General features: G+C 46.8%; 1 protein-coding gene across 7 annotated transcripts in view; it reads right to left on the bottom strand.

Moving 5' to 3' along the window:
* Positions 1-20547, bottom strand: part of Sun1 (Sad1 and UNC84 domain containing 1) — a 51836-nt gene that overhangs the window by 8465 nt on the left and 22824 nt on the right. For 3 of the 7 annotated variants that reach the window (XM_090324134.1, XM_090324133.1, XM_090324136.1), the window contains 14 exons: positions 17913-18104; positions 16083-16267; positions 15095-15121; positions 14819-14995; positions 11421-11618; positions 10102-10185; positions 9710-9820; positions 7968-8066; positions 7466-7559; positions 6941-6999; positions 6667-6812; positions 6104-6343; positions 1167-1253; positions 338-381 (listed from right to left, as the gene is read on the bottom strand). In XM_090324134.1, the coding sequence (XP_090180260.1) occupies positions 338-381; positions 1167-1253; positions 6104-6343; positions 6667-6812; positions 6941-6999; positions 7466-7559; positions 7968-8066; positions 9710-9820; positions 10102-10185; positions 11421-11618; positions 14819-14995; positions 15095-15121; positions 16083-16267; positions 17913-18104 (1743 nt within the window). Of the gene's footprint in view, positions 1-337; positions 382-1166; positions 1254-6103; positions 6344-6666; positions 6813-6940; positions 7000-7465; positions 7560-7967; positions 8067-9709; positions 9821-10101; positions 10186-11420; positions 11619-14818; positions 14996-15094; positions 15122-16082; positions 16268-17912; positions 18105-20321; positions 20410-20547 lie in introns of those variants that run through there. The other 4 variants (XM_090324135.1, XM_090324137.1, XM_090324138.1 and 1 more) reach the window with 4 other exon arrangements.

Genomic DNA, 20547 nt, shown 5'->3' with positions numbered 1-20547 from the left:
GCTGACAGCGAGACATGCGCATAAGGCCTGGTCACAGCTGAGGGCCCAGGGCTATGCAGATGCAGCGATGGGCTCAGTGTGGCTTCTAGTGGAGAGGCTGGCAACAAGAGGAGCCCTGCCCACATGAGGGCCAATGGGCCCTCATACCTAACATGAGCAGCTCCCCAAGGACATGTTGCTTGTGTGTGTGTGGGGGGGGGGGGCTGTCTGGCCTTGCCTGGTCCCAGGGGCCCAAGAAATTCACACAAAGCCAGTGACTTGCATGACTTCAATGCAGTGAGGCAAACACCTTGTCAGAAACAGACACAACAGAGCGCATGACCTGAAGTCATCTTACCCGACTACCGTCAGCTTAGTCTCTTCCAGTTCCTTCTGGAGGGCCTGGGGAGGAAGAAGCAGTTGACACAGCATGTCTGACTATCTTATACTATCTTACACTTCAAATTCTGATCTTCCTAGGGGCAGGCAAATGAGGGAGTTTACTTCAGCTTTGGTCACTGATTCAGAGAGGGACAGAAAGTCACTGACATGGAAGGACAAGGATGTGATTTCTCAACATGTCTGCACTGAAGAGTCAGTACACATGGAACCATGTGCCCACATGAGATGCCTTTGGAATCCCACTGGCTGAAACTGCCTGAGCAGAACAGTGTCAGTGACACAAGAGCCCAGTACCCCCACTCTGCTGGATCCTAGGCAAATCATGTTTAATTCATCTCTGTGAACACATGGGTACCTTCTATGCCTGACTCCATGCTAAGCTCTGACGCCATGTAAACACTCTAGCTTCACCAGTCTCCAAGTGATCCAAATTAATTCTGCCCCAAATATATGCAGTCTTTCATTCCCCTTCGAGACATGATCTGGTGGAGGCTGTGTGATGCTGAGACACAAGGGAGCTCTGGAATGGGACTGGCTGAATTTGAATTCAGAGCTCCTACAAAATGTCTTCTCACCCACAGTCCAGCCCACTGCCCAAGCACAACAAACAGCGTGTACCTCTGGGAAAGGGAACATCAGAAACCACTTCTCTAGTTTTAAGAAACATACCAGCAGATACTACTCTGAAAGATGGCCTGCTGGTGGCTAAGATACTTCCCAAGTCATTAATCACAGTGCATTTTTCTTTTATTGTTTGGGGTTATCATAAGGCCAAGAATGAGTACCTCAGATTTTCCTGTCAGTTTTCTAAGGACATCTTCCAGGTTGGAGAGACGTACTTCATGTTCATGATACAAAGTCATAAAGTCAGTCTGAGGAAGAAAATGAAAGAACAAATGTAGACAAAAGTATGCTACAAAGAGCCCTCAGGCATCAGCACCTATATCTCAAACTCCTGACCCTGAAAATCTTTGTTTTTTCCTACTAACTAGGTTTGCTTGGCTGGTACTCTATCACTTTAGCCATGGTAAGAGTCTCACAGACTTTTTTTTTTTGGTTGTTTGTGGCACTTGAACTCTGAGCCTGGCACAGCACCACTTCCAGTTAAGTCTCACAGAGCCGGGTGTGGTAGGTCACTCCTGTAATCCTAGCTACTTAGCAGGCTGAGATCTGAGGATCCAAGTTCAAAGTCAGCCTGGCACAAAAGGACCCGAGACTCCAGTTAACCACTAGAAAACAGGAAGTGGGGCTTGGCTCAAGGGTAGGATGGTACCCTAAGCTATGACAAAGTCCATGCCTAGGGTAGGGTGGAAGCCTTGAGCTAAAGAGCTCAAGGACAGCGCCCAAGTCAAGTTCAAACCCCATGACCCACAAAAAAAACAAACAAACAAACAAACAAAAATCTCACAGACTTTCATGCCCAGGCTGGCTTTGAATCATGATCCTCAGATCTCAGCCTCCCAAGTAGCTAGAATAGCTAGGATTATAGGCATGACTCCCCAGCACCCAGCATCTCACATACTTTTCTATGAACTGGCTTTGAACAGGATGCTCTAGATCTCACCCTCCTGAGTAGTTACAATTATAGGTGTGAGCCACCAGTATCCAGCAAGCAATTACAAAAAAACTTTCCCCTGCCACAGAACTGGGGTTTGAACTCAGGGCCACTCAATAGACAGGCACCCAACCATTTGAGCTAAATCTTCAAATGGAAGTCTGAAACTCAGGTAAAACTGCATAAATAGCTTTTCTGGTGGCATAGACTATTAATAAATGCCAGGAAGTGGAGCCGGGAGTTTGGCCTAATGGTAGAATGCTTGCCTCGCATGCACAAAGACCAGCGTTCGATTCCTCAATACCATACACATAGAAAAAAGCCGGAAATGTGCGGAGGCTCAAGTGGTACAGCTCGCCTGGAAGAAATGACTTTTTCCCTTGGCTCTCTCCCCCTGTACCCTGGAAATCCCCGCCCAGCACCTGTAACCCTGGCAACTGGCATTCCTGGGGGCACTGGGAGGTCCCCCAGTCTGAGGTATTTCCCCATCCTCTGAGATCACGTCCACTTCCGCTATACCCCTCCTCCTATTTAATCTTTTACTTCCTGCCATTAGCTCTTTTGCTCACTCAACTTGATCTTGGGTGGCAGGAGTCTGCTCTTTCCTCACACAATAAACTCTCTTCTCCTGAACTGCGTGGAATTTCCTTTCGGCAGACCTTACAGTCTTAAGGACAGATGTCAGGCCCTGAGTTCAAGCCCAGAGCTGGCCAAAAAAAACTGCCAGGAAGCCCTAATGGAAAGGTAGTCTGTCAGTACTGCAATCATTAAAGTATAACTACCATGGAGACCCATGACCCAGCTACTCCCCCTCTGTATGACATGGGTATACAAAACGAGACACAGACATGACCAGTCGGGATGGACCATTAGGACACTTCCCCAGAGCACCAGGGAGCATGGCTCAGAGTTGAGCTCTCCTCAGGTAAGTAAGTTGCTCACGAGATGGCCAGGTCTTAGGAGCAGCCACACCAGCCATACCTGCACTTGGGAGGCTAAGGCCGGCCTGGGCTACACAGCAAAATCCTACCTTAAAAAAAAAAAAAAAAAAATCATGGCTGGGAGTTTGGCCTAGTGGTAGAGTGCTTGCCTAGCACACACAAAAACCCGGTTCAATTCCTTGGTATCGCATGCATAGGAAAAAGCTGGAAGTAGTGCTGTGGCTCAAGTGGCAGACTACTAGCCTTGAGAAAAAAAAGCCCAAGGACAGTGCTCAGGCCTTGAGTTCAAGCCCCAGGACTGGCCAAAAAAAAAAAAAAAAATTGCCAGCATGGTGGCTCATGCCTGTAATCCTAGCTACGCAGGAGGTTGAGATCCGAGGTTCGCAGTTCAAAGCCAGCCTGGGCACTAAAGTCCGTGAGACTCTTATCTCCAATTTACCACCAGAGAACTGGGGCTGTGGCTCAAGGGATAGGGTGGTAACTTTGGACTCAAAAGCTCAGGGACAATGCTCAGGCCCAGACTTGAAGTCCCATGACCGACTTAAAAAAAAAAAAAAAGATGATTAGCAAAAGGGGGCGTTTTGTACTCAGTGAGAAATATGATCAATAAAAGCATTAAATGAGCAGAATGAACACAGTGTTTGGAACATTAGCTAAATGAAAAAAAAAAAAAGCAAACTCCTGATTTCCAGGTGGGTGGTTTAAGGCCCCTTTAAAGTGGGGTGGCAGCAGCTACACTGCACGAGGGCACCGTGCACAGCACAGCACAGCACAGCACAACACAGCACAGCACAGCACAGCAGTGGAGGAAGGAAGTGACCTACAAAGTAAGACTGGGAGTAAGCTACAGCAGAGGGAAGGAGGGCAGCTAGAGAGATGACTAGTGCACCAGCACACAGTGACTGGCCCTATGTTTTTCCGGTGGCTTCCCTGCCTGGGCTGTCCAGTACCTAGCTACCAGGCTCATGTGGCTACTGGGCTCTTGAAATGTGCCAAGTGCCCCAAGATATTCAACTGGTAGAAGCCAATTTATTATTTTTGCCAGCCCTGGGGCTTCAACTCAGAATCTGAGCACTGTCCTTGGGCTTTCTTAAGGCTAGTGCTCTACCACTTGAGCCACAGCACCATTTCTGGCTTTTTCTATGTATATGGTAACCAAGGAATCAAACCCAGGGCTTTGTGCATCCTAAGTCAAACCTCTACCAGTAAGCCACACTCCTGGCCCCTATGAACTTAAAATTTATACAGCAATAGCAATGTGCAGCTAGTAAAGTACTTTATTAGTTCTGGTAGACATAGGTGCTTTACCCCTGGGGTAAAGACCACGCACTACCTATGACAGTCATCAGGCCAAAAACTGAGTACCTAGGGGGGCCAGGGATCATCCTCACTATCCAGGCACCAGTGGATGGGCCAATGCTGGAGAAGGCTATGCACAGACTACCTCTGTTGGGCAACAGGACAGGGAAAAGTCCAGGCTGCACAAACCTTAGACAATAAGACACTAGACAAGTCCATTCTTGTCTCCATGCTTTTTGTGCAACCCATGACAGAAAGCCGGCAGATTGCCAGCCAGTGCCATCCCTGCATAGTGGGGACCTTTGAATGCCCTGTAAGCAATGCTGCTGAGAGGTGAACCGTGCAAGCACTGTCCTGTCTACATGAGTGGAGCTCAGTTACAGCCTCCAGAGGTTTCCCCTGCTGCTTGCCACCTTTGCAGAAGCAGCAGAGCGCCAGCAACTGAACTGCACCTTTCATCTTTGAGGCTGACAAACTAAAAACAATCCCCTGATCCCTGGGTCCCCCAGGTGCTCAGCTGTGAAGGAAGCATGGTATGGCACCAAAGGGCTCTGAGGATGGATACCCCAGCATGGTATCCCAAGACACACTGGCTGTCAACTAGTGAGGAATATTCATTTGTTCTCTGGCCTGGTGGGCAACTTTCGACTTAAACAAATACAGTGACCTACTGACACCCATTGAGTGAAGTCTGAGGTGGCAGAGTCCAGGCTGGGGCACCTCCAGGGTGGGTGGTGCCAGTCACAGGCACAGCCCAGGTAGGAAAGTGGCAGAGGATGGGCTGTATTAGGTAGTAGGGCAGCTTGACAATTCAAGAGGGAGCCTGAGGAAAGATGCTCCACCATGCAGGCAATGAGGACCCTAGAAAGGGCCACACCTAGCTGTGTCCAGCCATTGGCTCATACATATGGCACCACCAGAACTCAACCACCTGCCTGAGTGAGGGCACTTACAGATGGGTCTTGACAGTGAGGGAGTAGGGCTTCTCACCACCTCACTGCCCTAGGGGAGGCCTGGTCCTGAGACAAGCTGCAATACATGTAAATGGATTTCCTTGCACAAGATGGAAAGGGAGCCAGGTGTTGGTGGTTCATGCCTGTATTCCTAGCTACTCGGGAAGCTGAGATCTGAGCACTGCTGAGATCTGAGCACTGCGGTTCAGAGCCAACTTGGGCAAGAAAGTCTGTGAGATTCTTGTCTCCAATTAGCCACCAAAAAAACCAGAAGCAGTACTGTGGCTCTAAGCAATAGAGCACTAGCCTTGAGTAAAAAAGCTAAGGTACAGTGCCCAGGCCCAGAGTTCAAGCCCTATGACCAACCCCCCCCCCCCAAAAAAAAAAAAGATGAAAAGGGAGCCATTATTGGGAGCTGAGTGAACATTGTGGAGGGGGAGGCGGGAGGGAAGAGATGCAAACCACATGTGCATATCAGCTGCTCCACTGTGAGACGATTACCAACCAGCCACACATCTACACTTTTCAAGTTAACCTTGCTAGAGAACAAACCAGCACTGCAGCACAAGTAGAGGTACAAGCAAGGTTTGCTTTTGCTAATGGAGTTGCATTATGATTACGGTATGAGTATCTTCCCAAAAGGCTTGTGGGGGAAAGGAAGCCTGGAGGAGGAGTGGCTAGCTGCATGACCCACAGAGAATGGATTCATAATTTGGTGACACTACTGGGAGGTGGTGGGTGGGAACCAGGTGGCAGGTCTAACTGGAGGAAGTGGGCTACTAGAGGGGGTGTCCTTAGAGGGCACAGGTAGTCCCCAGTCCCTCCTTCCCCTCTCTGTCTCCTGTCATGAGAACCTTTGTCACCTAGATGAGATCTGATATGGTATGTTTACAAAAGTTAACATGCAGTCTGGAGGAAATTCACAAGACAGGATGCAGAAAGCAACACCTGTCCTGGGAACCACTGGGACTTACCTTAGTTCCTGGCGGCTCAGCAGCCTCCAAGTTCTGCAGGTGCTGCTTGACCACGTCCTGAACCCAGGACAACAGCTCCTCCCTGCCATCGCCCGTCTGGTCCACCTGCACCTGCAGTTTCTGGAGTAAGACTGTCAGTTCCCTGAGCTTCTCATCATGGCTGTGGCACTGTGCAGACAAAGAGGCCACCTGCTGCCCCATGTCACTCTCCCAACGCCACCGTGCAGCCTGGTCTTCAACCTGAAGAAAAGCAGGAGATCTCAGTGAAAACAAAGGCAACATTATAGCAGGGTGCTGACTGCAGAGACAGATGCTGGACCGAGTGGCACAAAATTTTGCATAGAAGATAGCCTTATTTGACTTCATCTTCATACTTTCTGCATTTTGCAGTCATAAATGCTGTTAAGTTAAAAGTAGCCAAATAATGAGATTATTTACTAATTCCTTATTAGAGCTATTCTAGTCACATGGAGAGCTGCAAACCCTGCTTCATGGCATTCCAGAGAGCTGATGGTTCACACACCCTTAAGGCTACTGAAAGCTTGGGCACCAGTTGGGGTTACCTGCAGGGGCTGGCCTGGAAGAGAAGGCCCAGGCTTAAGCACATCTGTGGGATCATCCACCCTCTGTACTGGGAGCATGGCCGTCCAGTTCAGCACAGGCAAGAGAGAGAGGAAGTCATCTTGGCCCCATAGGAAGAGGCCAGCACCTACACAAAAAAGAACCACTTTTCATGCCGTGTGCCAGGCTCCCCGAAATTCCTGAAACATTTGACAACCCCCAGCCACCAACATGCTCAGTCTGATCATCTAAGTGTCCCAGGCAAATTCTCCTCACCTAGTAGGAGTAATAGTGGGAGGAGCAAGAGGAAAATCTTGCAAATATTTCGAAGGCACCTAGGGACAAAAAGAAAGTTTAATTTGGGAAAAGTGAAAGGCAGGGTTCACCATCCTATTTCCCTTTCTGATAATTTTATGAAAGGTACCAGAATCCCAAATTAGACATGCAGTTATAGTTTGTTTCCAAGGAGGGTCTCACACACACAGAGGACCCTGCCCCAAAAAGTACATGATGCACCAAGCAGGAGCCACGGGACAGCCAGGCCCTGCCCCATGCCCAGGGCTGCTGCCCACTGCCAGGAGTGGTGTCCAGAGAACTGACCAGAGGGAACATAGAACTTCTGTGGACCCGGCAGCTGGGTCCCAGAGACAGCTGTCTTTTCCATTTTGTAAAATATAAAACAGCATGTTAACGAGTATTAATACACCAAATGAAATACTATGAAAATCTAGTAATAACTCCAATGACAGCATAAAATTGGTTCTTTTGAACACCATGCTGACAAGGTATTGGGTTCCTTACCTTGTAAGAAGAAACACATTCAGCCAAGAAATCAAAGTAACGAACTGGTACCATCCAACCCCTAGCCACCAGAATGTTCTGGAGGCTGCCTTCCCTAAGAAAGAGAGAACAGAGTGAGCACTGTGGAGTGTGCCAAGAGAAACACACTCCTTAGGCCACCTGGGTGAAGGCCGCACAAGTAGCACTGAGGAGCTTGAAGTCATAGTTGGGTAAAGGGAGAGAGAGAAGATTCGAGTAACCAGCAAGCCCAATCATACACCTCATCTACGTGAGTCCACCCATCAGACCAGCACCTAACCTGCCCAGACTACATTGGGTGTTCATGCAGCCTGGAGAGAAGTAGATTAGCATTTCTAGTAAAGAACAAAGCATGTTATAGCAAGGTCAAAGTGCAGGAACCTAAAGTGAAAGTTTTATTTGGTTAGGTAAGAGATTTATTGTAGGTGCTTGAGCTGCCAAAAGCATTGAAGCAAATGTTAACACAGAGACCCAAAATATCCACCTGGAGCGGCAATGGCCAGCAATAGGGCTGACCACAGTGTCTGGGACACAAACCAGCCTGCAGCTCTGATCCTTCGCAGCATCTGCATCACGTGGTGACCTGTGGTAAAAAGACGTGTCTAGAGGATGCTCATGCCAAAGCACCAGTGCTAGCAGCCCAGCAGCACATGCCCCCTGCACTGTACCAACTCTCTTTGGCTAAGGTAAGGGGCCGCCTTCAAGACTCAATGAAATTAGCTTCTGAAACCCTTGCTTCTTGAAGAGGTTGCACTCTCCTGCCTATAGACTTCACAGGTACAATCCAGTTACCCCTTAAGAGCCTGGGGGTGCTGGGAGCTGCCCAAAAACATTGGGAGTCGGTGCTGGCAGAATTCATGGTGGAAAGATGATGTGATCTTTTAGGGAAAGCTGAAATTCCATGGGACTCTTCAGTCATGTGCTACGTGAGAAAATGATTAGTAACAAACTTAAGCAAAATTGATTCTAATGTTCTCCACGTGTGGAGAATGATGAGGACTATGGGGTAACAGACCTAGAGCACCCTACAGTCAGTACCCAACATCAGCACATAAAGGGAAAGACTGTTCTGCTTTCCTTTTCATTTCTTCCTTTTTCTGAGCAAGGCCTAACTATATATAGCCCACGCTGGCCTTGAGCTCCAGGACTCAAGTGATCCTGCCCTTAGCCGCTCAAATGCTGGGTCTACAGGCATGCTACCTCTACCTGGCAAACTGCTTTTCAAATGAATTTTGTTTCACGTTGTCAAGAGCAATTGCTGACAGTCTTATCCATGCATAGCTACATGTTGATTCTCAAGTTATGAAGCCATTTCAACATGACAGATATGCATAGAAATACTAGTTGAGAAGATTTTTAACAAATCAATTGCTAGGGGCCGGGAGTTTGGCTTCGTGGTAGAGTGCTTGCCTAGCATGCAAGAAGACCCGGGTTCGATTCCTCGGTACCACATACATAGAAAAAAGCCAAAAATGGTGCTGAGACTCAAGTGGTAGAGCTCTAACTTTGAGAAAGTCCAAGGACAGTGCTCAAGCCCTGAGCTCAAGCCCAGGACTGGCAAAAAAAAAAAAAAAATCAATTGCTAGCTGGGCATGGTGGCTCATGCCTGTAATCCTATCTACTCAAGAGGCTGAGATCTGAGGATTGAGGTTCAAAGCCAGGCTGGCACTAAAGTCCATGAGAGTCTTCTCTCCAACTAACTACTAGAAAACTGAAAGTGGCATTAAGGCTCCAAGGGTAGGGCGGTAGCCTAGAGCTGAAGAGCTCAAGTACAGACCCAGGCCTAGAGTTCAAGCTCCATGACTGACCAAAAAAAAAAAAACCAAAATCAATTGCTTTGTAGTTATGAGACAATTACTTCTGAAGGTTAGCTTGTGTGGGAAGCTGATAAAATAGGTTCCTTCACAAGGAAGGTAACCAGTGGGACCTGGAAAGTGCTACCTCCTTATGCAGCCATCCTGGACCAGTGTTGCCACCACAGAACAAGGATATGAGCAACTCTGTGGAGAGCAGTGAGTGCTGAGCCTTTTCGCAGCCTGTGACCTCATTTACCCCAGAGAAATGGCTTTTCATCCATTCAGTCTAGATCAACTTAAGACCATGGGTATTAAAGCACAGCTGACAGCTCCTGAGTATTTACAACATGAGAACGGCAAACACAAACTAAATGAGGCCAGCAGCGCTGGTAACACAGTAAGAACAAACAAATGAGGAATAAAGCACAACCTGCAGAGGCGCCGAGGCGCCCCCCCAGCCCAGCCATCAGAGGTGGCCTGGCCAGCTGCGAGTAGGCGGCTGCCTGCATCCCAAGGAGCTTCTTCCCTTTACCGTCGCTGCCTGTGGGTGTGGTGACAAGGGGCAGAGTGACAGATCAATATGTAAGCCATATCAATCAGTTGTGCACAAGATGTAGTTATAACAAACTAGCAAACTCTGTTGCCCAGCATCACAGCCAATGCATCGGGTGGTGACTGGCTTCTATGAGGACCAATTAAGGCAAGGCACTGCCAGCCCATGTCAGTTAGTGAAGCCCCTGAGCAAAATGGCCTACCCATTCCCGGTGGTTAGTGGAGCATTTCACAGGTGGGGAAACTCCCAGAGAAACACCAGGTACTCACACAGGGCCACCCTGTCCACATTGGGGTGGCTGTCCTCTCTGGAAAGCTCATTGCCAGACATCCTCCCACAGTAACTGTGATGCACTGTAATACACGGAGAGAGGCTTGGGTAGCACACTGTGGCGAGGTGAGCTCAGTCTCCCCTTAGTCTCATAGGGGCCGGCCAGTGGCTCCCAGACCAGGATGCAGAGCCAGGACTTGGTATGACCAACATCTCAAAGCCTGACCCTGGCTAAGAATGGGCAATGTAAAGAGGAAAAGGGTCTGAGAAACAACAGGATTCTAAATATTCTAATATTCTAAATTGAAAACTGGTTTCATTTTCAAAAGACAATAAACAAAGATCAGAAGTGGAGTTTATCCAAAAAGAAATGTACTTGTTACCTTACATATGTAACTTAACCCCTTTGTGCATCACCTTTATAGCAATAAAAAGTTAACAACAAAAAAGAAATCTTTCCAACTTCCTGCCTGCTATTTTGTATGCCTCAGTCCAGACAACTCAGGCACAAGGAAGTGTGGAGAAATTTTAAAGTGGAGTTCAGAGCCGGGCGCAATGGCTCACACCTGTAATCCTAGCTACTCAGGAGACTGAGATCTGAGGATCAAGTTTCAAAGCCATACCAAGCACAAAACGACCTGAGACTCTTATCTCCAATTAACCTCTAGAAAAGAGGAAGTGGGGCTTGGCTCAAGAGTTCAGGGACAGCACCCAGGCCCGTGGATAGGGTGGTAGCCTTGAGCTGAAGAGCTCAGGGACCACATCCAGGCCAAGTTCAAGCCCCATGACCCCCCCCCCACACACACACACAAAATGTGGAGTTTACCAGGTCACTTGGTGGTCCATGCCTGTAATCCTAGCTGACATCTGAGGATCGTAGTTCAAAACCAACCCAGGCAGGAAAGTCTGTGAGACTCTTAGTTCCAACTAACCACCAAAAAGCCAAAAGTAGAGCTGCAGCTCTACTAGCTTCAGTACAAGAGCTCAGAAACAGTGCTCAGGCCCAGAGTTTAAGCCCCATGACTGATACACCCCAAAAAGTGGGCTTTATTCAATCATCTTTCCAAAACATTCAAAGTGTCTATTGATCCACTTTCTAAGAACTCGAATGCACACACAACAAGCCCACTAACACTTCACAGGCTCCCCTTATAGAAGACCCAAGGAAAGCAGGCAAGAGAGAAGAGTACTGAGTCCCTGGCTGCCCAGCCATGGGAGTGCAGAGCCATGTGAGGAAAAGGAAGCAGCTTTCTCCACCTTGAAAGCATATTTTGGTGGAGAAAGGAAGGAAAAAAAAACAAAAACAAATTTTAAATACCTGTTGATTCATGGCTTTTTGACTCATAGCTTTCTGATTCACAATCTTTTGACTGATAACTTTTCAATTTGTAATTTTCTGGTTCATAACTGAGCTTCAGGAAAATCACATGAAAAAGTTGCACTAAGATTGATGAGAAGGATGATGACGTGTACTTGGCCAGCCACAAAATCCTATCCATGTAGAACAATGTACCGCCTATTAAAAACGGTGGATACACGTTACTCTTCACAAAGCCCACATTTCTCCCAATTACTCATTTCAAGAAAAGCCCAATGGCAAAGCACTTTATGAATGGTTTTGAGAAAGGATCACTGGAGAAGAACATCTTGATGAACAACTAGGCTGGAGCTCAAAGGAAGTCCACACCTCCTTCTCCAAGGTGCTGGACAAAGCCATTCACCTTCACTTTCTAACCACACTTCAAGATATGCAGATGGAGCCAGTGAGCAGACGTGTGGACTGAGGAGGGCTCTGTGACTATCAGTGCCTGTGGGATCTCTGGTGCTTTTTCCTGTTAAGCTAATGTTAAGGATAGGGAATTTATAAACCAGGGTCATCAATATCATTTTTCTTGAAGAAATATTCCTTGCGGAGTGGAGCAGAAAGAAGGGGGCCTGTGTGTTCACTGTGTATCCAGTACTCTGAGAAGTACTGGGAATATAAGGGCCCAAGAGGCACTAGATGGCACCAAAAGGAAGGACCTTAATCTAAATTTGCACTTCAAGGCTGGTAAGCTAAGGAATCACATGTGCACTTAGGTAGCATATAAGGACTTGTTTTTGTTGTCTGTTATTTAGGTGGGGGGAGGAATGGGGACAAAAACATGAGAAGAGGTATCAATGTATGAGAAGTAATGCACCTACTACCTGATGATTGTTAACTGTAATCCCCCTATATATTATCCTGATCAAAAAAAAAAAAGAATAAGTTTTCTAAGTATTCTTCAATGGTCTTCTGGATTATTGGTACTAGTTGTGACGCTGTCTTTTTTTTTATCTCTAATTTTATTCATTGGGTCTTTTTCCTTCTTTTGGTCAGTCTGACTAAAGGTTTGTCAATCCTATATCTTTTTAAAGAATCAGAATCACATTATTTTGTTCATTGATTTTTGTATGGCTTCTGAATTTCCTTCAGTCCTAACTTGTATTATTTCTTTCTAATTTGGGGTTGGCTTGTTCTTATTTTTCTAGGGGTTGGAGGGGGACTATTAGGTACCATTAATTTCCTTCTCAGCACAGCCTTTGCTGGATCCCAGAAGTTCTGGTACCTTGTGCTTTCATTTTCATTAGATTCCTGGAATTTCATTATCCCTTTTATTTTTTTATGACTCACTGGTCACATAGCATAGTCATATGTATAGTCCATTCTCCATGTGTCTGAGTATTTCCTGTTTCTTTTGCTGTTGATGTTTAGTTTCACTGTACTGCAGTCTGAAATACAGGGTTTTCTGTTGTTTTGAGTCTTTCATCCATGTTGGCCTTGAATTTGCAATCCTCCTGCCCAGCCTCCTGTATGCTAGAGTTATAAGTGTGAACCACCAAGCCTGCATCTGATGGTATTTAAGTAAAGCACAAAGGTTGGTTCGTTCGTTCCTTCCTTCCTTCCTGCTGGTCATGGGACTTGAACTCTGAGCCTGGGCGCTGTTCCTGAGCTCTTCAGCTTAAGGCTACCACTCTACCACTTGAGCCACAGCACCACTTCTGGTTTTCTAGTGGTTAACTGGAGATAAGAATCTCAATGGACTCATGGATTTTTCATGCCCAGGCTGGCTTTAAAAGGGGATCCTTAGATCTCTGCCTCCTGAGTAGTTAGGATTACAGGTGTGAGCCATCAGTGCCTGGCAAAAGTACCTTTCTCTACAGGTCAACAGAGGCAGAATTCAGGTGACAGCCACACAACTCTGTGCATACACTAAATCCCACTAGACTATGATCTGAAGACTGATGATGGTTAATTTTATGAATTTTAGCTCATTAAAAAAAAAAGGATGGGGGCCAGAGTTTGGCCTAGTAGTAGAGTGCTTACCTAGCATGCTCAAAGACTGGGGTTCAATTCCTCAGTACCACATACATTTTTTTTTTAAAAGCCAGAAATGGTGCTGTGGCTCAAGTGGTAGAGCTCTAGAATTGAGAAAACCAAGGACAGTGCCCAGGCCCTGAGTTCAAACCCTAGGACCGACCAAAAAACAAAAAAAAGATGAATCCTCTCAGGAAAAGGTATCTTTTCAGTACCATGCCTACCACTGAGGCAACCAACATACACGAAGTACTCCTGTGGCCCTGGGGGGACACCTGGTTCGGGTCCAAGCCCCAGGCTTCCCAGTAGGCTTGTGACACTAACTAAACCTGAGTTTGCTCAACAGTAAAACAGCAAAGGCCTGAGCCCAGAGAGGCACCTGAGTGCTTTGTGGTCCTCCAAGCCTGGGGAGGAAACGCATGCCACCTCTCTTCCCTTGTGCGTCTTAATGCTAATAATAACAATAATGCTAATAATGTCAATAACACCACAGGCAGAAAAAACCAGGAGCTCTGGCCACAAAGGCCATAAAAATACAGTAAAAGCAGTTAAAAATCAGCAATAAAGAAGGACTAGCTGCTCTGCCCTTGTTATGCCCCACAGTTCTTTGACAACTATGAGCCAATTATGGGCTAGGTACAGCCAGGACACAACATGAGTCAGACCCAGCACAGCAGGGGCACAGACTCAGAACAGGCAGAGTGTTGCCTGATGTGTGTGTAGGCAAGCAGCCATGAACAGCAGGTGTCTCCACCCCAAGCCTCCTGGGATGTCACAGCAATGCCTGGCGCAGGAAGTGGGTTAGAACACCTCTCTCTCTAGGAAGCCAGAGAGCCCTGACCATGCCCACTCAGGTCATCTATTAGGATTTCCGTGTCAGCCAACAGGTACCTGGGCACAGAAGGCGCCTCTACTGAGTACAGTGACAGCTGCCAGCCCAGACAGTGCCGGGACTCCACATGTGTTCAAGTGTTCTCCACTCCACCACTAGTAACCTCAGAAAACATTCCTCCCTCGGAGACCAGTCCAGAGGTGGAGGTTCCATTCTGGGGGACTGACAGGTATCTGAGCTGCTTTGTAAAAGCGTGCCTACATCTATCTGAGTGACTGTACTCTCTCCTTACCATTTGGGCCACAATTTGTGTTGCTCACTTTAAAGTCCAAATTGGTAGGATTTCAAATACTTCTAGTTACAACAATGCTAGCTCCAGAAAATGTAAGCTCAAAAAGGTTGAGTAAGGTAAAGCTACTTTGAGATGTATTTCTCTCAGCTTCTACAGACTCATTCTGAGTTTATTTCCATAACAGAAACAGTGCAGATGCTGTGGCTTATCTTTTACACTAGAGTCCTTCTCTAATTGGAAAGGTTGGCAACTTACGTTTCAGGTTCTTTTCCCTGGAGTACACCCTGGAAGTGGGCCCGGGGGTGGCAGCACAGGCGGTGAGCACATCTGTGCGTGCAGAGAGCATGCTGCAGTCTGGGCAGGTATACCCATTGCGGGCTGCCGCATCTATGGCCAGGTCGCCGTTTCCCTGAGTGGCAGCCTTATTTCCACCTGACGTTTTCAAAAGGAAAAAGGAAATCTATTTAGCATCAAGTCCACATACGTAACTACAGCACAAAAGCATGCAGAAAAGAGGTCAAAAACAATTACCTTTAAGATCACCATCATCATCAAGACCTGAAACACAGAAGTTTTGCTGTTGGACAGAGTAAAACCTGGCTGTGTTTGTTGCTAAGATGCCTAAAACTGGTGAGATTTTTTTTTCCAGACATAGGTAGACACTACCTGTGGACTTGAGATGGAGACATGCCAGGGGAGAAGCTCACATAGCACACACAGAGGCAGGCAGGAGGGCAGGGAGAGCCCATAGGTAAATCTGCTCTCCTACGCCAGCCAGCAGGCACAGCTCCTAACTAGCAATGTGTGCATCTGTTGCCTAGCAACCGCTAAGCAAAACAACACTAAGGTTTCCCAAAATGAACACACAGAATTTCTGGAACTAATCTGGGTCTTCTAATTGCTTCAGAAGGGCAAGTAAAACATCAACTGAACTCAACAAGCAGCTGGGTCCCTCATCGAAGAGGCCTTCCCTGTGCTGAACCTTGGGGACATTTTTGGTCAGACCACAGACACTGCTTCTCAGTTAGGTCCACACAAAGCTCTTTAGTGACTCAGAAAAAACACTGGCTGCTATGTTGCTTAGAGCTCTCCAGGAATACACTGGCCAGTTTTTATAATATCTTTAAACATGTCACAAAAAGCCATGCATTTAGGAAACAATCATCACAATCTTTTTTTTTTTTTTTTTTTTTGCCAGTCCTGGGCTTGAGCTCAGGGCCTGAGCACTGTCCTTGGACTTTCTCAAGGCTAGAGCTCTACCACTTGAGCTTCAGCACCACTTCCGGCTTTTTTCTATGTATGTGGTACCGAGGAATCGAACCCGGGTCTTCATGCATGCTAGGCAAACACTTTAACCACTAGGCCAAACTCCCGGCCCCAATCATCACAATCTTTCACATGGAAGTAAGCAATGCAACTTGGCCAGGCAGACAACGCAGCACACGGAGGTAGTACCCACAGTCTTCATGGGAAAGTAACTGTGCTGGAGATGAGGCCATTCACATCATCAATGACTAACCCCAGAAGTGGTCCACTTTGGTTTGCTCACGGATCAGAGACTCGTCTAGCACAGGAGGTCGCAGAACTGAAGTGGCCTGTAGGCTACAAGAGCTGTCCTGGCTGATGCCAGAGGACGCAGACTTCCCGGACAGGTGGTTGATACTGAAAGCAGGCTTGCTTGTGCTTCGGCGCTGCCTCACTGATCTAAGAAGAAAAGGAATAAGAAACAAACTTATAGACTGGGTGCTGGTGGCTCATGCCTACAATCCTAGCTACTCAGGAGGCTGAGATCTGAGGATCTTTTTGTGCCAGCCCAGGCACAAAAAGTCTGAGACTCATCTCCAATTAACCACCAGAAAACCAGACGTGGCACTGTGGCTCAAGTGGTAAAGCACTAGCTTTAAGCTGAAGAACTCAGGGACCTCACCCAGGCTCAGAGTTCAAGTCCCATGACTGACAAAAAAATAAATTACAGACATTTTCTAGTAATTGCAAAACAATTGAGTTTTACCAACACCAACCTGTGGCAGAGAATAATGCACATTTTGCAGCAAACTATCTCTCCTGCTTTCATAAAATAATGCTTTATCTACACAAGGAATGCTTAGGCTGTTGTTGTTTATTTTTATTTTTTTGTGGCTTGAACTCTGGGGGCCTGGGCGTTATCCCTGAACTCTTCAGCTCAAGGCTATTGCCCTACCCCTGGGTGTGCTCTGTGTTCCTGAGCTCTTCAGCTCCAGGCTACCACCCTACCCCCTGAGCCACAGCCCCACTTTCCCTTTTCTAGAAATTAACTAGAGATAAGAGTCTCGTGGTCTTTAGTGCCAGGGCTGGCTTTGAATTGGGATCCTCAGATCTTAGCCTCCTGAGTAGCCACTGTGTCCAGCTTTTTTTTTTTTAAACTAGTCCTGGGGCTTGAACTTAGGGTCTGGGTTCTGTCCCTGAGCCTCTTTGTGCTCAAGGTTAGCACTCTAGGTTTTTTATTTTTTTGTTTTGCTTTTTTTTTTCCTGTTTATGTGGTACTGAGGAATCAAATCCAGTGCTTCATGCATTCTAGGGAAGCACCCTACCATTAAATCACATTCTCAGCCCTTAGGTTTTTAACTCAAGGCTGGCACTCTATCAATAGAGAACCACTGCTCTTAAAAGAGCAACATAATGTTGATCTTTTTTATTTTTAGATTATGCTTTGATTCTCTGTCCAGATTGTGTGAGCTTTGGCTTTTTCTTGGAATAGCAGTGGTAGAGGGACACAGACATTCAGAGATCAAATTCACAGCTCAGTGTTAACATATCCAAAGAATATACTCAAGGGCGGGCTGGGAATGTAGCTTAGGGGCAGAGTGCTGGCCTAGCACGCTGAAGCCCTAGGTTCAATTCCTCAGAAAAAACTGAAAGTGGCTCAAATAGCAGAGTGTTAGCTTTTAGCCAAAAAAAAAAAAAAAAAAGCTCAGGGACTGTGCCTACCTAGGTCCTGAGTTCAAGCCCCAGGACTGTCAAAGAAAAAGAATACATAAAACCACTAAGGTCAGGTCATCTGTGCTACAGGTAGTCAGGACCCTTTCCCCCTCCAGCACTCAGTAGTAGGACTCTTGAGATACAGGCCATCACCAGGGTGAGGTGGCTTTGCCTGTAAGCACGTGGAGCTCAGCACCCCAGCTATACACTGTGACAGTCCCCGGCACCCACGTGTCTCCAGAATTAGTGTCAGTCTTTGCTCGTCATGAAGCCGTGACTCTGGAGGGTGGATGTGTGCACTCACGCATGTACACACACTTACATTCTAGAGTACCAGGAGAGTGTGAAAGATTTCTGGCTTGGCTTCAGCACCAAGTTGTGCAGTGCTCACCTGGTTGATCTCTCCTTGAGTGTCACAGCCCTGCTGCTGCTGCTTGGGTTTGCGTCCACGGCCTGGCCACTGTCAGTACTGTAGGCGGTCGTGACCAGACGAAGACTTCGGCGGGACATTCTTGGAGAATCAAACACAGGATCCAGTTTGTGCTCAGTCTCAAAATCGAGTGCATCAGAAGAATAACTTGAACTGGAAGGAAAAAATGTGGGAGAGAGATAAATGATACTTGCTGCTCCAAGTCTGAACCAAACTGAATAAACCACAAGCAAAGGTAACCTGCTTTTAAAGAGAACCTGAGTTTTAAAACAGAGCTGTTGCTGGATGATGCCTTTACAGTAAAAGTAAGGCAGCACAAAAAATGGGTGAACAGGAGCCTGTAGTGTAAGTCTTGCTACCCCGTCAGTCACACTGGCAGACACCCTTCAGCCCCCAGCTCGCCCTGAGAACAGGAGATGGATCCCCATCTCTGGGCAACTCCGTCAGAGTACACTTGGTTGACACTGTGAGGAGGAGAGAGAAAGTTAAGCTCCAGAGATCCATGTGCTCCAGAGATCCATGTGCTTAACATGTTAAAGCTAGACAGATTCAAATATGAGTCCCTGATTTCTAATACCGTCCATGGAACTAGAAAATCAATACAAAGATACATCACTCCAATATTCCTGGATATAAAAGAAATGCAAATTAAAACAGCTCTGAGAGCCCATCTCACCCAGGTAAGATTGATCAACATGGTAAATATGAATAACTAATGCTGGGGGGGATGTGGGGAAATAAGGACTCTGTAGCACTGTTACAGCACTGCTGGTGGGAATATAAAATAGTACAACTACACTGGGCAGTAAACTCAAAAAACTAAACATAGGCCCAGAGTTTGGCGTAGTGGTAGAGTGCTTGCCTAGCATGCACAGAGACTGGGATTCCACATACATGGAAAAAAGCTGGAAGTGGTGCTGAGACTCAAGTGGTAGAGCTCTAACCTTGAGAAAAACCAAGGACAGTGTTCAGGCCCTGAGCTCAAGCCCAGGACTGGGGGGAAAAAAAAAATCAAAAAACTAAACATAGATCTTCCCTACAACCCAGCCACATCACTCCTGAGCATCTACCATGAACACCACAAGCCAGGTAAAGACACCTGCTATCTCTCTGTTCATTACTGCATTATTCACAATAGCTAAGTTTTGGAAATAGCCCAGATACCCTACAGTAGATGAGTGGGTCCAAAAATATGGTGCCTAAACACAACAGAACTTTACACAGTCGTTAGGAAGAATAACATCATGTCATTTGCAGGGAAATAGACAGACCTAGAAAACTCATGTTAAGTGAGGCAAGCCAAGCTCAGAAACATAGTGTATGTTTTCTCTCTTATGTACCAAGACACGATAAATTACTCTAGGCATTTGCACGCAGTGAGACCAAAGGAAGATACTCTTAAGAAAGGAACACAAAGGCACAATGCCTATATGCTTTTGATCACATAAAATACTGTATATAACTTGTGGATAGGGGATGGGAAGGGAAAGGAAAGGGGTGCCCAAAAAGAAATGTACTCATTCCCAAAAAGAAATGTACTCATTACCTGACTTATGAAGCTGAAACCCCTCTGTACATCCTCTTCATAATAATAATTAAAAATAAACTATAGGGGCTGGGAGAGTGGCCTAGTGGTAGAGTACTTGCCTAGCATGCATGGAGCTCTGGGTTTGATTCCTCTGTACCACATAAACAGAAATGGCTGGAAGTGGTGCTGTGGCTCAAGTGGTAGAGCACTACCCTTGAGAAAGCTCAAGCCCCAGGACTGGCAAAAAAATAAATTAAAAAAAAAAAAAAAAAAAGACTGAAAGCTGGATCCAGTGGCTCACACCTGTAAACCTACTCAGGAGACTGAGGATCGAGGAGGAGATCTGAGGATCGAGGTTCAAAGTCAGCCCAGGCACAAAAGACCCTGAGACTCTTATCTCCAATTAACCACCAGAAAACTGGAAGTGGTGCTGTGGCTCAAGGGGTAGGACGGTAGCCTGAAGCTGAAGAGCTCAGGGACAACACTCAAGTCCAGAGTTTCAAGCCCCATGAAGAAAGAAAGAAAGAAAGAAAGAAAGAAAGAAAGGAAGGAAGGAAGGAAGGAAGGAAGGAAGGAAGGAAGGAAGGAAGGAAGGAAGGAAGGGAGGGCAAAAAAGACAGATGGTTCTGTGTGGCTACCAAGTTTCTTATGGGTCAAAATCCACTGTGCAGCACACAGATGGTGCAGGCAGTGGGCTGCCTGACCACCAAGGCTGTCAACCAACAGCACTTCTTTCAGTCCAGATGTGCTGGGACAGGTGGGGGAGGAAGCTGCAGAAGTCAGGGTGTCAGGGAAGAGGAATGGAGAAAAGAGCTGGGCAGGGATCAGCGGTGGGAACCTACCTTGGGGGCACACATCTGGTGGTAGACACTGAGTGGAAGGAGAGAGCAAAAGCTAGTTGGAGCCTTCACGCCATGCTAGAGCAACTGCACCGTGGGAGCAGCTGGCCATGGGACCAGCTCAAGTTGGGAAATCAGGTTAGGATCTGGAAATCAGCAGTAGCCAGGAACACATTTAGGAAGTAAGGACATAAGAACACATTTGTATCACGTATTTCTCAGAAAGACA

The sequence above is a fragment of the Megascapheus bottae genome, chromosome 34, assembly GCF_031878675.1.
Source record: "Megascapheus bottae isolate mThoBot1 chromosome 34, mThoBot2.hap1, whole genome shotgun sequence".
Lineage (NCBI taxonomy): Eukaryota > Metazoa > Chordata > Mammalia > Rodentia > Geomyidae > Megascapheus > Megascapheus bottae.
This window is presented reverse-complemented; position numbering and strand designations above follow the sequence as displayed.